Consider the following 23,125-nt stretch of genomic DNA (forward strand, 5'->3'; position numbering starts at 1 on the left):
GCAGAGGTACATACTTAGCACACAATATCAAACCAAAAAAGAAATACAAAAAAAATGAGCCAGTGTCCTACTGGCTGCTGCTCTATGTCAAAAGCACGGTTTGGTCTTCTGATATAAAATACTACAGAAGTAATATTAGCAGAAGTCTGTTTTGCTTCAAGTATTACCCCAACTTTAAACGTGATTTTCAAATTTTTGTGCAATTATTTTTGTAATTTAACGTGAATAAAAACCATCAACACAACAAAACTAAGAAAAGAAACTGTACTTCTTCCACTATAACACTGCACATAGGGTAGAAGCTTTAAGCTGAAACAGCTGTTTAATGGACGGAATTTCTTTTTAAGTGAAGATTAATGTATTTCTAGCCCAAATGCAAAGGGTAGTGACAAAATATCAGACTACCGCAAAATGCAGTTACAAATATACACTGACAATTTCCTTCTTAAATATTAATGGCTCTTGAAATAATCATCAGATACTTATACAAAACATTTCTATTTAAGTCTAAGGATTTTACTTAGTTTCTTCACAAGTAGTGCAAATACACTCCTTATTCTTAGGTCTTCCCAAGATATGGCTGGCTTTTGTGTGTGATTTCTGTATGTGTTCTTCACTGAAGTGATACAGGGACACTGTAGTCATGAGGATGGAATGCAATGCTTGCTGACTTTCTTGGAAAAAAATCTACCTTATTCATATACAGCTGTAAAATTCTACAAATTAAAAAGTTCACACCAGATTACCTGATGCAAAAGTTATTGATTCCCTGCTACTGGGAGAACTGAGAAGATCCCCTGAAACCTTAAACTGTACAAGCAGTATAACAAGTTTTTGTCCCCTCTCTACAGACTACAAGCATTCAGTTCTTGAATCGTGTTTGTTCACAAATGTGATTGAATTTCCTGAAATAAAAAAAAAGAAAGTATTAAAATGCAACACAGTTCTCAGAAGTCAAGCAACACAAAAGTCAGCATCTTTCACGGGGTATTTTAAATGTTTAAAACAGAACATTTACACACTAACAGTGTTTTTAAGAACCTGTTTAGATCAAACTCTACTAACATGTTATCTGTAACAGGATTTTCAGCATCTCTCCTGCCTAACACTTGGTAGTTTTATTATGCATACAGAAAACCTGTTATTAAAAGCATTCCTCTATACTTCTGCATACTTCAAGTCCAGAAGGCAATTAAAACAGGAATCAAGGGAATTCATTTTGTCCTGAGAGACATGGGTTATTTTTAGTAGACAGCATTACACAACTCACTGGGAACTAGCATTAAGCAGTCTAATAATACATTTGAGCACAAATATGTTCTTTTGCTGGCTTACAGTCTTCTTCTGGTGATAAAATATAAGTAACGTTTTTCTCATTCTTTATTATTTAGGTTCTATGGGAATGGCAAGCCTGTCTGCCTGTTCTAAATAGATAGCACAAAATTCTATACAAGGTACTCCTTTCGAATTCTCAAAAACCTCTCACTATTCATTCTATTTCTCTCTTTGGGTTACGTGTATCCTGACAAGTGAAACATGAGTTGGTGTGTTGAGTGTGTATATACATGTGTGGAAGAGATAATGCAAATGAGACCATGAATTTTCTCCCCTCTTACCGAATCAGATGAAAGATTAGGAAGAAACCTTGCTTACATAACCAAACTACTTAACTATTTAGCTCAGTAACAAAACCACGACTGGATATCTAGGAACAGTATGACAGGTTTATTTGCATTCATGGATTTTAATAGCTAACAGCAGCAGTCAGTGAAGTTTTAGAAACTGCTAATGGTTGAAAGAAAAGAAGTAGAAGGAAAAAAAATCAGTCATTTCCATTTTAGATGGAAGTATCCACCAAAATGCAAAGGCACACACCTAGTAAGTGCTTTAATACCGAATTAACTCTCTAACATTTCAAAACAATATTTCCTGTGTGAACATATACAGTCCTGTAACATGAAGTTACAGGTAATGGTGGTGCTTCTGAATTAAATCTGCAACTTAAATTCCAAGTTATTTTTGAAAGGTATTTGGTAAAACCCTCTGAATTTGTAAATGACTGGGGATGAATATTTTAAAAGTCTTTCTTATGATCTGTAATAAGCTGTACAGACTGGTTATTTTCAACCCACAGTACCTGAAATATTAAAGGAATTATACTAAGTGTGCATGTTCACTGCAGTATTAGAAAGATGGTGCAAAATCTACTGTTCATTAAAAGCAGTTTCTCAATAAGGGGTAACAGCTCTTCTGTCTTGAACCACACTGAGAATTTAGAGAATACAGCAAGAAGGATTTTTTTTTAACCTTCCCTGGAGCGAGTTAGCTCTTCGGTGGACAATTTTTGTTTTGTTTTTAAAATTCTTTAATATTTGTCTTAACACACATGCCTCTTCTTTTAAGAATGGCATTTCACTGGTTATCAGTGGCCTTGAATTTTTTTATTTTTTTTTAAATCAAGGACCTTAGTTCGGATGGACATTTCACATGAATAACCAGGAGTCTACGTCCCTTACATGTACTAAAACACTTGAGAAATAGAGCATTACCCTGTTTTCAGGCTCAGTATTTCATTTTTATCATGTGACAGATTTTGTTTTTAAGCCAAAAAAAACAACCAAACAAAAACACTTTCTAGATTGTAAAACTTACATGGCATGATGTGCTTTGACCTGAGTTCGACAGTTGCGCCCCCAGTAGCAATCAGGACGTGACGTGACAGTCACTACGAGAAGAAGAAATAAAATGTTACGTTTATTAAATAAACTATTGAATAAGGTGGTATATACTATTACACCACTGATAGTGCTGGTTACTGACCAGAGCAAACATTGTAAAGAAACAAAACATTTGCAAGAAACTGCAATAAACTATCTTGGTTCACCTTTCTAGAAAGGAAGAAAACATTCAGTAAAGGACCAAAAAAGAAAAACCATTCTGAATCTCATACAGACTTATGATGAAAAGATTTGTTTCTCAGTGCTTTCAGGTGAAAGTTTACTACTTAGTTTAATAGACTAATGGACTGTTTAACGGACTTTACAGTTTAGGACACTGAGCATGTCTATATACATTTCCATATGAAAGAAAAACTAATTAATCTGGGTAGTTTGTTATTCTCCCTTAGTTTTACATACATTATAACTCAGTGGTCCAGCAGGGCATTACACTAAAAAGAAAAGCAACATGAAGAAGAAACAAGCTAGACTGACTGTCTTTCGTTATGCACAGACGCAGAATTCTCAATAGTTAAAGACATGGAAGCGGTTTCTAGCAAGAACTGACTGGACAAACGTAATGTTTAAAAGTAGACTGCTAGAAGAGCTTCTGTTCCCAACAGATTTGGGACTGACAGAGGCACAGTTGCTTGTATGCTATTTTATACTAAAACTGTAAATGCAAACAGATTTAGAATTAATTTATGAAAACATTCTTGTTCCTAGTCGAGAGCTGGTAAAAATATGAAGTTGTTCAGGAAATGTATCATCTTACATATTTAAATGAGAAAAATAAATTACATCAACTAGTTCCCGATGAATCTACTCTGGATTTTACTGAGTTCCTCTTTTCACTAAGCAGATACATTTATTATATGCATAAGAAATCATACTGAAAGAAAAGATCCCATTAGGGAGTCTGACAATAACTATATGCAAATTTAGCAGCTGACAAGTAAAGCAACCAGCATATTAGCTCTGCAAAAAGACTTCCACCAAGCTACATAAAGGTGCTAAAAAATTGCCCTACACCAGGACCTGTTAACCTGGAGAATATAAACACACATCTCATTTAAATCTAAGGCTTCAAACGGAGGATACAAGAATAAAACTAACTCTTTAACTGACTTTCTCTGTACTGTGCAAAGCTATCCCCACCTGGCAACTCAGCAACAGGAATATTCTGCCTGTACTGGTAGGCAAGTTCTCGAAAGCTGCGAAGGCCACAACAGTAGCAAAGCACTGTGTTCCCAGTAATTCTGTAATCTGGGGAGAAATCCAGTTTGTACATAATGTCAGTGTAAGGAATAAGAAATCAAACTTAACAAAAACATCATGACACTGGTTATATATACAGAACTTCAAACCTCTTGATAATATTACTTACTGAGTTATACATATACAAGGAGTTACACATAGACCAAAATGAACATTAACATACCTGACAACATAAAAACTCCTCTTTGAAGAGCTAACAGACTTTCATTTAACATATTTTTCCAAGTCAAACCCCTGGATGCCAGGTAATCCTAAAAAAAGAGTGATTTAAGCACTTAAATTAGAAAAATCTCCAACATTACAAGCCAGACAAAGCCATTTACCCCCAAATATTTCCAAATCTAGATCTAACTGGGCTTTCAAAATGGGATGATTCTGCCTACAAATAAAAATACCTTTTCTTTAGCTTAATGAGCAAGATATTTTCAGATCACCAATAAAGTCTTTAGCTCAGTATCTTTTGTTCAGAGTATACCTACTTTTGCCAAAACAATGCAAATTGTTTTCAGTCACATTCTCATTTAAGTCACATCATCTCCCTTCAGTCACATTCTCATTTAACTTGCATCAAGATTTCATCCAATCTTTACCTAATTTAGATAACCTAGGCATGGCATGGACAAAATATTTTCCATGCATCACAAATACAATTTTAACTATTCTGGAAAAAAAAAGTTTTCCTGATATATTTTAGTGATTTATTTTTCTCTAATTAATATTTCAGATGTTACACTTTAGACTGTAGAAACTGACTTCCCTAACAAATACTTCAAACAAATACTTAAAGTAAAGTTCATGGATAATCTAACAACTAAACATATCTGAATTCTAGTCATTAAAACTCATATTCATGAGTTATGGCAATTATTTTTTGTTAATTTGGGTGGTAAGGGAAGAGTTGCTAAATAGAATGTATCTACAGGATTCATGCCCTACTATACAAAGATGGGAAGAGCCAAATTACCACCTCAAAATACTTCCTGTCTAGATACAGTAACTACAGTCTTGGTCCAGCTGAACATTCAGGGCTCATCTGACTTGCTCATCAGAAAAACGTGCTGCAAGTGACACAATGCCGTCACTTTAGTTGTCAGGCAGCACATCACTATAATTTCAGGAGTAAATCTTAAGCAATGTACATTTATTATTTTGCATCCTACATAAAGATTTTTAAGCATACCTTTAGGATATCTGACTCATAGTGGTTGTTATTTAGGACTCCATCTAAACACTTGTCACCAAGATTTATTTCTAATCAGAAGAAGAAGAAGAACAGTTACTATTTCTTCCCCAACCCTTCGGCCCTCAAACATTTTCTGAAGTTTCTTCTGTTTCCTGAAATAACGTGCACAAACTCATGTGAGCTCCAAGCACATGGCTGTGTTCAACATGTGCTAAAGCATGTGATACATAATTCCCAGTTGAAATCAAAGATAAAACATTAAGATTTTACAATTTCACCGTCAGTCCACAAGTAGTAGTGATCTACACAAATTAACAGTGTTATTAAAGCATATTCCATTAGCTTCAAACTACAGTCAAGTAATTTCAACTGTTCTGATGTATTTTTTATTTATTTTTATTTTTTTAAAACGTTGAGTTTCAGCAGTCTACATATTTAAGAGAGTAAGGTTCTTTTCCAATCAGTTAACACCAAATGTTCAGTGCTCTTGCATTGACTTGCACGATTCTCTTACTAGGCTGAAATACACTTTGATCCTTTTTATACTGGAAAGCATTTTGCTCAACAAGCACAGCTTTCAAGCTCAATATGGTAAGGACACAAGAAATCAAATCCTCTTGAAGCTAATACACATTGCTCAAGAATTATTTGTTTGTAATGTCAGGACACAGCCTGCGTTTCCTTTTGCATAACTGTGTTTCAAACTAATCTATCATATTTCTTAAATTACCCGAAGTTCAAGACAGACAGAAATTATTGCAAAGAAAGCACGCTCATAAGAAACATTTTATCCCCAAATACCACAGAATGGTGCCAAACAGCCAAAACATGCCATCCGAGTGCAGCCCCAGTATAAGTGACAGAAGGGTTGCAGACAAACTGTACCTGTAAAATAGCAAAGAAAACCCCTGTAAGGACTGCACACAACAAAACTCAATAGTCACTGTCCCTATAAAGCAATAATAATAGAGCCCTGATAAACTTTTTTTTAAAAAAAATAAAATAAAACTTTCAAATTTAAAATAAACTCTATAGAGGAATAATAAATTTTATTTCATGCGCTGACTACAAGAATCCAATAAAGAATACTCAAATAAAGAACACTCTTAAAAATAAACCTAAACTTCACTAAAATAAGGCAAGACTTAGTTTTGTAGCCAAACTTAAGAAAAGCTTAAAAATATATATATATACACATACATTGCTGAGGAGCAACATGAGGATTCTGTTCACGCTCTGCTCTTCGGTCAGGCATTGGCTGAAAGCAGCAGGTACATATTACGTGACTTCCTTGAGCAGGACACACATATTCCTGGACAGCTAGATGGATGGAAAAAGACAAAGAAAAAGGAACAAAAGTATAGACTGAATGATGCACAGGATTGCAATCTGGACTAGGGATCTTAGTGAACACAAGATAAAAAAAATTGCAAGTATCAAGGAAGCAGTATATATATATATATATATTATATATAAATAATAATATGTATATATATATTCAGAAAGATTCTTTAAAAGAACAGAAAAATTACATTAAGACTTCTAAACTACAGAGGTGTGTAAAAATATTTGAATATGTAAAACAATTTACAAATTATCCACCATCAGAAGTCTATCTGAACCACAGCCAAATTTCATGATATGTGCAAAGATAACTATGTGGAGTGGTGACACTCTCACAGTACTACAAGAGTAAGCAAACTTAGTTCGTAACAGGTGAATGAGTTGGAATATCTTAGTTGCATACTGCTGTGAAGACTTCATGACACCAACCTGCAGGGAAGTTGGCAGATGTAGAGGGTGCATCTCCCAGTGCTTGTATTCCTCCTGCTTCTGTCTCTTGGCCTGTGCCAGGCAGAGTTGGAACAGAGTGTCTTCGATATCCTGGGCACTGTCTGCATACTATATATGGTTGACTGAAGAAAGGAAATAAGGTCATAGGAAATAACACCCAACAAATGCAAATATAACTCAAATCCTTATGCTAGACAAGGTTGGTCACATTCTTGAAGTTTAAATTTGGAATTTCTTCATCCAGTAACATATGGAAGTTTACATAACTCAGTACCTCACAGCTGTGAAGAACGCTTTAGTTGTAACATATAGGAAATACTATGAAAGAAAGGATTTCTAATAGCTTCAAAAAGAAAATTGAGTGGTGTGACCGGAATTGAGATGAACAAAAAAAGAATGGAACAAAGTTGGAATAATTATCTACTGGAAGAGTTTTCCTGTTCTCTTCTAGACATACAGCAAGAAGTGTTTGCTGTTGGAAATGAGAAGCTGTTATCGTGCTTGGGAATCCCTAGGTCAAGCATCAGATGCTTCAGTAGCATATACTTGGTTAAAGCAGCATGCCTGACATGTAAGAAAGCACAATTATTGCAGCTAGACTCATAGGGTCATAGACTGCTTATCTCATAACAAGACCTTAGCCAGAAATCTATTTTCTGTAAAGCAACAGCCACAAAAGACATTTTCACACATCTCATATGAATCTGTTGTTCTATTCCGGATAGAGCTGTTGGTAATAAACTGAATCCTGCTAGGTTTTGGGGTGTTCTAGTATTAAATATTTTTGTTGACTGGTAAAGGTTCAGTAGGATGGCAGCAGAATTGCCGAGATAATTACTGGTAAGGATGAACTTACCTGAAAACAAAAGATTCATTCTGGAAATGATCATGGAAACAATACTAGCAATAACAGTGTTTGTGGAACTAGTTTAGCTTGTGGGTTTAGGTATTCAATCATAAACAAATCTAATTTAATGTACCATTTGGATAGACATACCTGATATCTGAAGATTCACTATCTACATCTGACAATTCCAGTAAATCTTCAGAACTTCCTTCCTCATCTGAAAAAGATCTCCGCACCTTAGGTTGCAACATGTCTTGAGTAATTTTGTTTCGAGCATCCATGCTACGTACATCATCTTCATTACGACATTTATCTGCATGAAAACCAAATTCAGATTTCAAGAAAAGAGCACAGGATTCACCACATTTCTTACTCCCACCCTTCTTTAACAATGTGGTTATTGCATTTTCACAAAATGTATTCTTAGATAACAGTTCTAGTAGTTAAATTCCACTGTCTGCTAATGAGACTCTAATATCAGGCAAGTGAAGTTTTGTTTTCATGAGTCTATGATCACAGTTAATTAAATCCATACTCAAGTATATTTTTCAGAATTATCTGAGTTTAGGCAACCTAATCAGTCAGTGCCTCCTATTTGATAGGACTGATATTCTTCCCATTCTTACTACTACATAAGTAGTAAGATAAAATTAAGAATTCCTAGCATATGCAGCTACAGCATTAAATCGCCTTTAATTCTCACCCACTACCTGAAATATTACAAGCTACTATGTCAGATTACATGTAAGCAGTTGTTTTCTTACAGCCATGTCAGAGAAAACAGCAGAGTAGCATGACATATACAAACTTAACAGACAATAGTCTTTGCGCTTACATCAGGTACATACACAGCTAATGTGTGAAATACATCAGATTCTTTTACACACACTGTTCAACTTGCCTGGATGCTGAATTAGATAAGCTTCAACCAAGTTGTTCAATATATGATTTTTACAAATACGTTCTACTGGACAACGACACGTTGGACATAAAGAAGATCTCTCCATCCACCCAGAGTAGCAGGCAGCACAGAAAGTATGCATACAAGGCTGCAAGCTGAAAAACACAAGCATGACAGCAATGAAAGCACAAAGTAAAAAACAAATCTTTCAATTTTTTAGTTACATTTTTAACACTCAGAAGATATTTATGATGCGTTGAGACAATCAGAAAGACACAGTTGTAAAGCATCTGCTTGATTTAACTATATAGTTTGGAGGGGAGGAAAAAAAAAAAAGACTCAGAAGGGCTTGTGAATACCCTAAATATCCTGGCCACCTCAAGCAGTTGTCACTGAACTTATCTTAATATCACATGATTACAGCTTTTGTCAATCATACTTACCTTACACAGTCATGCAGCAGCTCTTGGCAGATAATGCAAGTTAATGTTTCTTCCATTTTATCTGGTTTCACATTTGATGTTTTTGCATCTTCAGAGCCAATTTTAATTATACATTCACTTGGAGCTGCTGCTGGAACATTTGGACAGGAATCTTCATCTACAAAGGCAGAAGACTCCATAGTATGTATTTCTGAAATTATTTTTTAATTGTTAAAAAAAAGACCTGAAAGGTGTACACTAATTCACAGTTCACTGACAGTGGCCCCACTAAAGGTTCTTGCTTTACACATAATCGTTTCCGCTAAAGAAGTTGTCATTTTCACTGGACCAGAAAACAAGTAAATGAGAAGAAATTGAAAATGGACTGATGACAGCTGACCTGACTCAATCTGCAGATGGGAGGAGAGGGGGGTAAGTGTTACTTTCCTTATTTAATACAATACTAAAACATATAATTACATTGTGAGGAGGGAAAACATTACCTATCCCATACTAACCTAGCCTTTCAATCCTCTTTACGTTTGATAGGTGTGCATTTTCAATTTACTTCACTTTAACAGAAATCTAATAATCTGTGCTTATTTTTCTTAATCTCACAGGGCTTCTTTAAAAAACTTAAATTAGAAACTTAAAGCTATGTATAAGTGTTTTAAACTAACTTTCAACAATAATCTTAGAGTGCAGAGTAGGTTGCAGAATAGTGCAGTATACTAGCCTTCTTTTAGTTTCTTCTTAGCAGGTTCCAAAACTTCCTCCTCCCCTGTTGTTTGAGCATCTGATTCTGCTTTTTCTTTGTCATTGATTTCTGAAGCAATTGCAGAAGTTTCAGTATTATCATCAAGCTTCTCATGTTCATCATGCAGTGCTCTTAGACACACAGATTCTAAGATTGGGAAAGCAGGCACAGGAGTGAAAACTGAGGATTGCGATCCTGCAAAATAAAAACAGAAGATTGAACATAACTGCATACAGATATGGGATATGAAAAAAGAAATTATTCAAATGCTGATGATGCACATGCATCAATTTAAACAGCTGAATAGAAAAAAGTGGTGCAAAAGCACAGAAGTAATATCTGCTTAACTACACTACAGGCACACTGAGCCAATCTAACTGGAAGATCTGAAAATAAGGCTATTAGCTGTGTAACCCTACTTAAAACACCCACAACTCACCCTCCTCTAAAGTATAGAGTATTTATTCAAAGACTATTATTTTCTGACAAAGATGCTAGGCAGAGGATTTATACAATATTGATAATATTGTATATTATATATAATATACAATATATTATTGTATTGTATATTATTATTGTATTGTATATTATTGTATTGTATATTATATATACATATATAATACATATACATACATATATAATACATATACATACATATTATATATACATATATAATATATATATAATATATATAAATGAAATATTATGAACCCTTAAGATATATATATATATATATTATAATAATACATATATACATATATAATATATATATATATAATATATATAACATTATATTATATATGACCTATTGATAATAGGTCAGGAGCACAGCAGAGCACAAAGCTTTATTTCCATATATTTCAAACGAGTGGAAGAAGTCCCAATGAATTGTTGACAAATGCCATTTTTCAGAGAACTGCTCTTATTCCAGTTCTATCATAGAAGTTATGCAGCACTGGGGTATTAACACTTGGCAATACAAGATCACAGACAAGGGATCTACATGGTATATTTTGGCCTTAGAGCTCTAAGCAAGAGAAAGGGGTCTGGTGACTGGCAGCAGAAACAGTGACAACCACAGTATTTTCTCGGAGTGACTGCATGCAGGCAAGCACTTGTATCTACTTGCTTTGTTATATGAACCATATACAGTTGCTAAGGTTTCACTAGACTGCTATAAACCCATAGTGTACCAACAGAACAGTCTGGGATTTACAAGGATTTTGTGCATCTCATAGCATAAGCAATTCTCACAACTGCTCTACCTATCCACCAAGATTTACTCTGCCTACTCAGAGGAAGTACACACATCCACCTGGTATTTTCATTACAATTTCACAAAGTAAATACTACAGACCCAGAGAGGGGTAAGGTTAAAGTTCAAATCTGGAATAACAGCTGACGTGATAACAAATTTTAAATACTTGACACAATTCTTACCAGATGTAGATGGATTATCCTGCTCAGATGCAGACTCAATAAGAGAGGTAGAAGAAGCATTAAAGAGGTTAGATGTAGAAGTAGATGGCTGTGGTTCCTCATAGCAAGACTGAGTAGCTGATGGTGATGAGGTAATTTGGGTCTCATCATTACTTCTTCCTGTACTTGAGGTATCTTTGGTCACATGGCATTGGTTTTCTACATTAGCTTCTACAGTGACGGGGGGAAAAAAAAAGGGGAAAGAAGGATCTGTGTGACAGTCACCACATCATGGCTTCAGAATTCCCAAGGAATCAAATTCTCTCAAAAAGGCTGCATTAGTTATTGGAGCTTAGCTTAGCTCCTCTTCTTGGGTCTTAAATTACTTCCTTACCTACTGTTTCTTGAGTTGCATCCTGTTTTGTGTTTAAGGATTCATAAAGATACGCAACATCTAAAAGAGAGAAAAATATTAATCAGAATTTTTAACCAAAAAACAGCTAACCTTATTCTCACACAAGCAAATTCTATGTCCAAGCAGCTGCTTCCCCAAAGTGCCTGACAACAGAATAGGGACATGAGGGATCACCTCTGCAGTACAATGTTAATACTCCTACTTAGGAGGCAATTAGGAACAGCACAGCAAGATCTTTTCTTCTTAGGAAACCAGGCAGAGAGGCTTTTGTGTGAAGTTTAACTTGTGCCAACCATGGAACCAGAGGCTTAAACGTTTCATAAACCTAAAATTGCTCTGTGTCAGAGCAGACTGCGAGTATCTTTAGTGATAATTCAGCGAAAGTTGTTCTTCTTATTAAGCTACATTAAGCTTATTATTTCTTAATTCATTTCTCAAATTCTTCAATCCATTTTGTTTAGATTTGTGAAATGCATGAACTCAAAAACCAACAGATTTATGGCATGCTCTAAGTTTCATCGAGAAACTAACTCAGTATATATTAATAAAACCAACTGGAAAATATATCCCCATTCCCCCCCGATTTTATTTTTTTTTAAACCAAACACTTCAAACTAATACAGTTTGAAAGATTTCCCTAACTTGCTACTTGTCACTGTAAAAATTGGCATGTCCATGACCTCTTTTATGGAGACTTGTTTCTACACGTCAACAAATTGTTTGTCTTAAAATGAAGTAATTCTGTTTTAATTACATTTTTTCCCTTTCATGATTCAAAAATGATTAAGTATACCATTTTAAAAAAATATTATTTACTTACTGTTCTCTGGCTCATTTTTTCTGTAAACAACATAGATCACATCTCCAGTCTGTAAAGGGTATGTCTGCTTCTTAACCACTTTCAGTTTATTAATTACTGTTCCATTAGTACTGTAAAGAGAAAGAAAAGATAACTTGGAGTAAATGTTTTCATAAATACCTAGGAGAAGGAAGGGAAAATACAAGATACTTTTCATGACGAAAACTGTTGTCTCTCAAAAACATTTTAAGAAAGGATCAAAAAAACTGTTCAGAAACAAAACAAAACACCAAACCAACTGTTAGAGAGACAGAAGTTCAGGGCTATTTGGACTTCAGAGCTCATTTAGAGCTCCTAGTAAAGGGATGGTAGCTGACAGATAGACAGACAAATGATCCCTGACATTTGGCCACTGTGTCAAAATAATTAGATGATTCTTTCTGTAGACAAATCTCCTCCATTTAAGTATAAAACAGGAAGGGATATCTGAAATATATGAAATCAAGACAAAGTGAAAAAAAACATTATGCACAATTAAAAGACAAGTTGGAAAGAATTATTTTGGTATTTATAAAAGCTGCAAGACTCATGGAAGAAATTAAACCAGGGAAGAGGCAAATACAAAGCATTGCTGATTAATTGAGATCTTTGCTCTTTCACTGTGATGTTTTATATACAAGCTTTATAACTCAATCACATTATTCAAATACTGAAAAATTTCAGCTCAATTGCAATAAGCCTCTTTCAGGGCTGCAGCATTCTAGAACTTCAGACTTCTGCTATTTCAAGTCTCAGCAATGAGTACCAAACATGAAAGAACAGATCATTTTTTTCCCCTCAGCAGAGCAAGCTTCTCCATGAAATGACAGCAAATCTCTGCTGCCACCTCCTGGTGGCCACCACTCATTCTCAGGACACTTTGCAGTCTTCAACTAGACCTAGAAACCTAGTTTTTCTAGAAGAGAGCAACAGTTACTTAGAAATTAGCACCTTCCCTTCTCCTCCGTATTTTTCCTTGAAAAAAAGCATCTTGAACCTAAAAAATTCTCTTGTTATTTAGTAATATCAACAGAGAAAGAAAGAAAAAAAAAGAGAACTTTGGACTGCTGACCTTTTCAGACACAAAGTCAAAAGCATTACATTGAAAAGTTAGAAGGGAAAGGAAGTCCTTCTGAATAACCACAGCATGTCTTGAACAAGATACTAGTTCTTCCTTTTTCCTATGCAACTGCTTTCTCTCTATATATGGATGAATCAACTAATCAAATATAAATAATAATAAAGCAACTTCAGATATCAACAAACAAAAATCTTCAGGTCACAACAATCTTTGCTCCATTAAAGAATCTTCAGGCTTCTCTTATAAGCAAAAAAACTATTCTGAGCTTGCCTTTTCACTTTAGACATATAGATGTCGAAGCCTGAAAGACTTGAGAATGAAAACGACAGCAGAACAGACATGTCACTAAAAGCTAAAAGCACCAGAAGTTTAGCAATTAAGAAGAAAAAATAATTCTAGTCAGTCTGTTGGAAACTATATTTGTTTTTAACCTGACACTGATGTTGGTAATACTATATTAAAAAGATGGTTATGAGGGGCAATAAGTCAAGTGAGACTTTCTTGGAAAAAAAATTATCGCCATCATGCATCAGTAACCACTCATTCTTGGTCTAATGATGCAAGCTGCAGAAGCTGCCACCCAGGACCCTAATCCACAAAGTAGCTACAAATATCCAAATCTTTTCAGTCCTGCACAGTTATACTGACATCCATGAGAACTAAGTAATTAATTATGTGGCTTCTACGGATCTAAATGAAGTAGGAATAAATTGGTCCCACTTAACACAGAAAATCATAAGCTTTTCTCAAATACATTAGCAAACTGAAGCAGTTGCCTCTATATCTCACAATTATCAAAGAAAAAAAAAATCCAACTACCGCAGATAACTGTGTTATTCTTTCACTTAGCATTTCCAGTTTCAGGGTTCAGTTTAAATGTTCAGAGACATTTAACAGATATGGCGACACACTGGATTAATTTTGTATTTTTAATGAGACACACACAATAAATAATGATATTTGCACGTTCCTCTGATGTTTCAGACTATAGTAAGGTCCTTATAAGTAGAAAATACAATGAGAATCCTAAATATGAAGGTCATTACTGTGGACTTATTACTGAATTTATTTTAACTGGCTGTATTTTTTTTTTGATGTAGAGAAGAAAAACAGGACTATCAGACATAAATTGTCTGAGTTGTGAAACAATGTCACAAAAGGTCCCAATGTCACCTTTCTAAAAAGGTGAAAAAAAAAGACCTTGACTCAGTTCCAACATGATTGATGACTTTACAGTTTGATTAGTGAACTATACATTATCCAGGCTGTTATACAGAATTGATATGAACAACCACGTTTCGCTCAGACGACACCTGTTGTTGAAGTAGATAAATGATCTGTATATTGTAAGATACTTTGGTATCCTTCCCAGAAAAATGACAGTCTATTACTGTCTAGTAATTACTGGTGTCCATCCAGGAAAATAATGTAATTTATGGTAAAGCTTATGGGTTAATAGTTTTAGAAGTTATTTAAGTGCATATTATCCTGAACACACTATAAACTGAAATTAATTTTGAATTTTAATAAATTACTGAAGCCCTTCTGTACTGTATCGGTTTCATTTTTTTATTTATTTTACATTCACAGAAATAGCTTGACTGCAGGATAAGTACAATTTAGTAGCAGAAAGGACACCACTCTCCACTGAAGATCAATCTCTTGTTCCCCCACAGAAAGGGAATACCGGCTCATCTGTCACAAGTAAGAGTCTTGTTCAAATAAACCTTTCCTGCTCTGAAAAATCACTTAATATTTAATCAGAATCCTGAAAACAAACAAACAAAAAAACACATTAGCATACAACAAGAGGAGGTCCTTAGAAGTTACCTTAGTTGCTTTTTAAATTTCTATTTCAAAGAATCCTACAATTGCTTTTACTTACAGCAAACCAATGACTGCTTCAGCTGTGTTAGGTTAACTTGTATTTCTTTCAAGAGTACCAAGCAACTAGGGCACGGTTTGGAAAATAAAGCAGAAACATACATCAAAAAGGGGCGATTCCATGGATTTTGTATTGTACTATTTGCTAACTCTTGGTTTTGTTATTTCCAAATTTCTGTTTACTCAATAATTAAGTTTTCTACACATTTCCTTCCACCTGCGAACTTCTGGTAAGTCTTTCAAAAATAGATCCAAGAATGCTACCACAGAGATAAAAAAAACATGTGGGCAGTCAACAATGTATTTAATGATGTTCTTTGAATTAGTTACAATAGAAAAACAAAGTCCACTCAGTTCAACTGTCCCACACCAGCTGCCTCCTTCGATGCATTCCTTTTCACCAGAAAAATCTGAGCTTGACCACAGCAATGCTTCCAAACTATTCTCCACTTAGCAGCAGAAAAAGCTGATGCTGCAGTATTTTTCTGGGACTCTGGGCATCAGTATTGCCAACTCAAACATTCAAAATTCTTCTTTCAGCCTGCTTGATTCTTTGGAACTCAGCTGATATTCAGTGCAAACATTGGAAGACCCAGAAGAGTGGGGTCTTCTGCAAGTAGTTACATTAACTTGTTTAGTCTCTTCATTCAGCAAGAGGTTGGTATGCTTCATACCAACTGACAGGCAATCAGAACACATGGATGACCTTATTCTTTTTCTGTTAGCCACAAAGAAGTGCAACATGCATAAGCAGCTAACTGGTAGTACTCCACAGTATTGGAGTACTAATTTGACTTGGCTAGTTCTCTTCCTGCTGGCTGCACCTTTTGCCTGGGCTGGGTACGGGGGTGTGGGAGGGGAAGAAGGAAAGGTAGGAAAACTACATCATTCACAATTTCTTTGGCTTTTCTTATCACCATATAGGTCTGAACTACTTCTTCCGGCTAAATGCACCTGAAACAATGGATGGTTTTTCAAACTTGGGTTTACAGCTGCCCTCTGAATCTACCACAGATTGGCAAACATGACCTGACCTGCTGTTTGAAATATCTGGAAGTGTGGAATAATATTGGTGGATGACATTTACAAGCCATTACCTAGATGTCCTAGCTAGATCTGACATTTTTTCCCTGAAGTTTAGCATTTCATTCCACAGCCTCTTGCAGTACAAGCTTTCCCAACAGCCACAAACCATCAGGGATTTATCCAGAGACCTATCCTGTTTACTATCTCTAGCTACAACCTAGATGGGGAGAGGAAGTACACCCTTATCAAGCTTGTGGATGATACCAAAGTAGGGGTTATATTCAGTATATGCAAAAGTTGGGCTCTAGAGAGGGTGTTAGGCAGGCTGGTGGGAACACCACAATGCTCAGCAAGGGCAAAAACAATGTCCTGCACATGGGATGGAATAACCACCTGCAACAGTAAAGGCTGGGGACACATCAGCAAGGGATCTTGGCGGATCTTATGCCTAAGCATGAGATCATGCACCTTGGACTTATGCCTAGGCATAAGTCAGCAGCATGCCCTGGCAGTGATGAAGGCCTACAGCACACTTGGCTGTATTAACAGGGCGTAGTCAGATGATCAAGTGCAGTGATTATTATTCCACTGTGCTTGGAACTCATTAACCCATGTTTACAATATTACATCTAGTTTTGGGTAACCTAGTACAAGAAAGGTCTTAATAAACTTGATAGAGTCCAGCAGGTATCCACTGAAATATCCAGAGGGCTGGAGCACAATACCTATGAACTAAAGAGCTAAGGGAATGGGACTTGTTTTACCTGTGAGAAGGTGGCTTGGGGAGCATGGGACCTAATAGCAACCAGCTGGTACCTATGAGGAAGTTACCAAGAAGACAGAGCCAGGCTCTTTACTGAGGTAACAAAGATCATAAGCTGAAACAAAGGGAAATGAAAAAATTGAAGTAGGGGACCTCCTTAGGCATCTTCCAAGCAGAACAATTCCATGATGTTCTGCTTTACTTGAGGAAACAAAAATAAATAGCCCATGTAAATACCTAGAAGTGAGTTCCTTTTAATATCAGCACAGCCTCTCGTTGAACAAGAGACAAATGTTTTGCTAAAAGAAAGGTGTCAACTAAAAACATTTTTTTCAGCAAGTACACGATGCTAACCTTGAACTACCAGAACAATATATTTAACTGCATTCTGGTATGTTTGAAGAGGAAACAACAGATTCAGTATGATACCCTGTAAAATCTCCCACATTATATTTTGTCTTTATGCATATACTTCACTGTCTTTTGAACTGTTATCCTCATCTTTGGGTAAAATGCCTTCTAGACACAAAGAATGGGGGAAGCTGGCAGAAAAGTATTATTTGTTTCTTTATTGACTGCAGGGGCATGGCATAAGAAGAATGTGGTTTACAGAAACATTCTGAAGTGTCACAGATTTCTTGACATGTAATAAACCAGAAGCTTTCTGCAATTTTAGACAAAAAATCCTGTCAAAAATGAAGCAGATGAAAATTTGAAGGGGATTACAATCTCCGAAGAAATCCCCTTCCATTCAAATTCCTATTTCAAATTTTATAAAGAAAAACTAAAATCCACTAGAAATCACCCACAACCCCTGCAGTGCTACTTGACTTCCACAGTAGCCTTAAAACTCTACAGAAAATAACTTCACCAGCATAGCAAGTTCGTTGGCCTTCAGTATATGAAGAAGCATGTAATTAAATTTATATACTAAAAGTAGTTCCACTAAATTAGCTTTGCTTTTTACCAGTAGTTACAAGGAGATATGTGCTTAAATCTTCTTACATTAAGAGCCTTAGTTCTCAAACCGTTAACTGAATACAGACACACCATGGAAAAAAAAAATCATTCTGGTTAAACAAAAGAAAACAAAAATTTCAACAGTAGAAATCTAGCAAGCATCTTTTACTATTCAAGTAGATTGAATAGGCTTTAATCTGCATCTGACATGCCCACCACAACAGACAGATAACTGCCTGTGGTATACAGACTACTGATATTTTGAATACCAGAAAAATGTATAACAAATACAGACTTTTACTATTTTATGAGTTTTATTTGAGATCATCACTGCTGGTATCTACCTCCCTTCACAAGTACCTGAAATGAGGCACACTCATGCTTACAACTTTTAAGAACATTGGCATCACTGTAATCATTTTTTTTCCCCCACAAGACTAAGGAAATATCCCACAGAACTATTACATCATCAGTATTTTTCATTAATTCCTTTAAAGAAGAAAAAAATACTTAGAACGTACCAAAAAAAAATCTAAAAAAAACCCCACCCCACAGATGCAAAAAGTAAAAGAGAGAAAAAGGAAGGAAAATGAGAAGAATTTACTCTTGATGCCTTGAGCAATACACAAGATTTTACTTCACAGACTAAAGAGAAGACAACAACAGAAGTGCACAGGAGAACCAACCTTGTATCTTCCAATGACACTTGACCAGATTCTTCATCCACTATGATTTTACAGTGATCTCCAGACACCAACTTGTTTCCAGGGAAAGATAAGTCACAACCTTAAAAAGAAAGCAGATTTTCCAGTGTGCTTAAAAATACACATTACACAGACAGATCAGCATTCTACATGGCTATAAATGCACAACAAACTGACTCATGTACATCTGCAGTAGTTCAAAATTTCTACTGGCACATAGGCAGAAACATAGTCCATCTATGTGATACATAAATAAAGTAGCCCCATGTACTGATACACCTTTATATCAACCATTTCAAGATGTTTTCATTCCCTTTCTTTCCCCAATCCCAGCCTTTACAGATGGAAATCATGTCACAATTACTCTGCTCCAGAGTGGTACCAATTCACAAATACTTGAGAAGCATTCAACCTAAATTCTAGAGGGATATGTCACAGAGCACCCCGCTCTTTTTCCACATCAGTGTAACACTGATTGATTGGATTTAACTTCTGATTCATCCTGGTGTACTGGGAAGAAGTAGTGGAACCAAGAGCTGATAAATGAGAGTATCACTGCTCTACCTTAAAGCCTTTTTCTTTTGTTTGTTTTGAAATAAGAAAATATTCCTTATCTTTGTTGACAGTGCTGTTACATTATTAAAGCTGACTGGAGACTAAAAACCCCAGGACTGACTAAGATTTAGGGATATGCTGGAGAAGTGTAGTGACAATATTGACATGGTAGAGACCTTCCTACCTACAGCTCCAGGGCTCTGAGCAAATCAAGTGTTTTTTACTTCCCTTTAACATGGACTGTTCAAGGCAATTCTCAAAGTTCCTTGCGTAAGACACTAATCTCTCTCACAAATGACTCAAAGGACCTGCTTCCAGGAAAATTAAACCCCAAAAATATGATTCACTTTCACCTATTCACACTGTAGGTGCACTGTACCTCAGCTGACAAAAACAACATACCCAAAAGGAGCAGCCACTAATGCTGGTGACAGTTGTGACAGCTTATTGCTATCCTGCTCCAAAGACTCAGGGCACAGTCAACAGCTACAGTTAACTGTTGCACAACTTGCAACAACAGGAAGCACAATGAAAGCGAGTAAACTAAATTTTACTCAGAATTACGCCAGTAGCAGGAAAGCTCATTTGGAGCATTTTGTCCTTTCTAATGTTCTTTAAAATTTTACGAGTAATATTTACAAGCCAAAGCTTGTCATTCTCAGAGTCACTCATTTTATTGATCTATCAGTAGACAGGTACAGAAACAACTCAACTTGCAAGAAATCCAACCCTCATCTAGACCTCAACTTGAAGGATTTACCTACAGCTTAGATAATGTTAAGCAATCTAAACGTATATCACCATGTGTAAATACATAAAACGTTTTTCCAACAACATGCTATCTGCATTACTCATAGAGTAATAACATCTAGCCCTTGTTCAAGACTATTGCTTTACAAAATGCAATTAGCCAAATAGTTTGATCTGATGGACAGGAATTGGAAATTAGGGTTGTCATGGCAGAGTAGAAAAAATTATAACACCATGGTGACAAGTACAGTAAGCATTAAAATAAGAGACAAATATTAATAGCCTTAGATGCAGAACATAAAGCTTTTAAATCCACTCCAAGAAACTTTCTGTACTTGTTGGCAATCTTTATATAGCCAGAAGTAGTGTGAGCTTTTATGTGGACGTTTTCTTTTCTGTGAAGCCCAAGCATTTTGTATTGCAGTTCCAACTCATTTTAACCACAGAAATGAAAAGGGAACCTAAGTAAGATTGATGCAGACACTCTTCTGAATCAACTATTGTTTGTTCTTATTTGTACAAACTGTCACAGACGACCTAAAAGGCACATTCACTTGTAAACGTGCACATGCTGAAATCTGACGAAAACAAGAAAAAGGTCAGTGTAAAACCTTCTCTTTGCACAGCACCAAGGGGAACAAGGGACAGTCTGGGGAGCACCTCCGACAGCTGAAAGCGGCCAGACCCAACTACTCTCAGTCCCACGACTTACGTTCCACCTCCTAATGCTTTAAAGGCCAGGAGGGGCTCCCTGCTGTCCCCACCAACCCGCCCTAGCACAAGCAGCCTGTCCCACCTTTCTTCCGACCAATCGTCCATTCTCTTTTCAGCAGCAGGACGTGCGGCTCTGCCTCATCAGCACCCAGCCGGATCAGCTTCCCCCAGGGCTGCTGCTGCTGCTTGCTCTGCTCGCCTCCTTCCGAGCGCTCCATTTGGATTCACATCTGACAAAAACAAACAAACAAAGCGACCCCAAATCACACAGCACCCGGGGTGAGGCGGGGGGGGGGGGGGGGGGGGATAGCCGGCCGGCCGCCCGCCCCCTTCCCCTCACGGGGGCCGGGCCCCGCACACTGCCCCTAAGCCCCTCGCCCCCCGGGGGCTCGCCGGGCCCCCTCCCTGCCCCCGCCCGCCCCCTTTTGTGCCGAGGCGGAACGCCCTCCCCGGGCCGCTCGCCGCCGCCTCGCAGGGCTCCGCCTGAGGGGCAGCGGGCAGGGCCGGCCCGCGCTCCCCTCTCGCCGCAGCTCACCGCCCCTCTCCCCTCCGCCCCGCTCCGAGGGGGGGGCCGAGGGGTGCCGCGGGGTGCCGAGGAACTCCCCCCCCGGCAGCCCGCTCGGTGCCCGGCGCCCCCTCCCCTCGGCCCGGCCCTTACACCCAGCGCGGCGGCCGAGGCGGCTCCTGTCACCAGACATTGCCGCCCTCAGCTGATCGCCGCGGGGCGGGGCCCGGCCCGCCATTGGAGGCGGCCATACAGAACGCACCGGCGGCGGGGGCGGACCTTCCGGCGCCCGACACCGAGCCGCGCCGGCTGGAGCGTCGCGTCTTCCGCGGCGCATCGGGGGAGAGAAGCGAGACGGGGAGGGGAGGGACGGAGGGCGACGCCTCGGCGGACATCTTGGGTGTGGGCTGGCTCGCTAGGGGGAACAACGCAACGGGCGCCATCTTTGTTGAGGGCGGACTGAGGGTCTCACAGGGGGTTGGGCGTGCTGGCAAGCGGCTGAGCTCGGTCGCGGATAGTGAAAAATACTCGTAGCTTAACTCTTCGTTACTGAAGAGTTGGTAGTTAAATAAAAACATACTTGCAAGGGAAACGGTTTAGAAATGATGTTCACACTGAGGGGGGATCAGTGTCCTTTGGTGGGGTCCGTGCCCAGAGTGGGGAGTCCCGGCTGAATCACTGAGGGAGTCCTTATGTACCCAAACCCAGGGCTAGCAGGGACAAGAGCAAGCAGCAAAGCTTTCCACACCCTTAAGAATCATCACCTTGCTCTTTGTTACCCCCATAACCTTCTCATTTTTATACTATGAAGAGATTGTAGCAAAGGTGGTAGGGTTTGTTTTTAAATCTTTGCTTTCTGCTGTGAGCATTGAGGTTGTAGCTTGCACCCTGTTTTAACACCCTCTTCTACAGTTATAAACAAACAAACAACATAACTGAACAAAACACCAAGTGGGAGGTCTCATGAGTTCCCCAAGGGCAACCCTACTGGGCTGGAAGGGCCTGCCCTCCCAGCCCCACTGCACTAAGCCAGCCTCTGTGGGGCTATCAGTCTCATGCTTATTTCCCCAGGTCCTCTAATTCACCTTCCACCCTTCCATCCTGTTGGGAGCCACCTTAAGGTGCTCAACTGACCAAGAACAATTTACCTCCTCACTTGAGCACATGCTGCTCCTGCCTTAGGTTAGTCTGAAATCCCACAGAGCCGCGCTGTCTCCCTCCACCACGTGCTTGGTGCTGCCTTCACCCTCCAGCCTCATGGCTGTTACCTCAGGCGGTCGGCCCTCATGCCTGCCCGCCAGCAGCTGCATGTCCTCTGGTGGACACATCCACGTAGTCTGGAGCATCTTCCTCAGGGTCTCCTGAAAGATATCCTCTTATGCATCACTCCCTCTTTCTCTGAATCATTGAAGAACTTCATAAATAACCTAACTCCCCCCACACACACACACCAGCTCCGCAAAGGCTATTAAGACAGAAAGCACCTGAATTTGGTGGTCCTTTCCTCCCCCCTTGCGTAAAGAACTATCACTACTGCCCATTTGTTGGTCAGCCTGCACACCTGTCCCTTGTTTCTGTATATCTCTTTCAAGTGTTTCCTGGGACATCTGTA

The 23,125-nt window shown here is 37.9% G+C and overlaps 1 protein-coding gene across 3 annotated transcripts; it reads right to left on the minus strand.

Moving 5' to 3' along the window:
- Window positions 1-489: 489 nt before the first annotated feature.
- Window positions 490-22,789, minus strand: CHFR (checkpoint with forkhead and ring finger domains). Of its 3 annotated transcripts, none has more exons than XM_040576805.1 (18): window positions 22,662-22,789; window positions 21,091-21,238; window positions 18,972-19,071; window positions 12,554-12,663; window positions 11,713-11,772; window positions 11,340-11,549; window positions 9,879-10,094; window positions 9,164-9,320; window positions 8,721-8,875; window positions 7,970-8,132; window positions 6,952-7,094; window positions 6,379-6,498; window positions 5,980-6,063; window positions 5,176-5,246; window positions 4,159-4,246; window positions 3,876-3,983; window positions 2,653-2,725; window positions 490-905 (listed from the first exon to the last, which is right to left on the minus strand). In XM_040576805.1, exons 2-18 carry the CDS (start codon window positions 21,224-21,226, stop codon window positions 863-865), a joined length of 2,037 nt encoding a protein of 678 aa, XP_040432739.1. In that variant the 5' UTR covers window positions 21,227-21,238; window positions 22,662-22,789; the 3' UTR covers window positions 490-862. The 3 variants fall into 3 exon arrangements, with proteins under 3 accessions (XP_040432739.1, XP_040432737.1, XP_040432738.1); XM_040576803.1 differs by lacking the exon at window positions 22,662-22,789 and adding an exon at window positions 21,776-21,859; XM_040576804.1 differs by lacking the exon at window positions 22,662-22,789 and adding an exon at window positions 21,667-21,816.
- Window positions 22,790-23,125: the final 336 nt, after the last annotated feature.

The sequence above is a fragment of the Cygnus olor genome, chromosome 17, assembly GCF_009769625.2.
Source record: "Cygnus olor isolate bCygOlo1 chromosome 17, bCygOlo1.pri.v2, whole genome shotgun sequence".
Taxonomy (NCBI): domain Eukaryota; kingdom Metazoa; phylum Chordata; class Aves; order Anseriformes; family Anatidae; genus Cygnus; species Cygnus olor.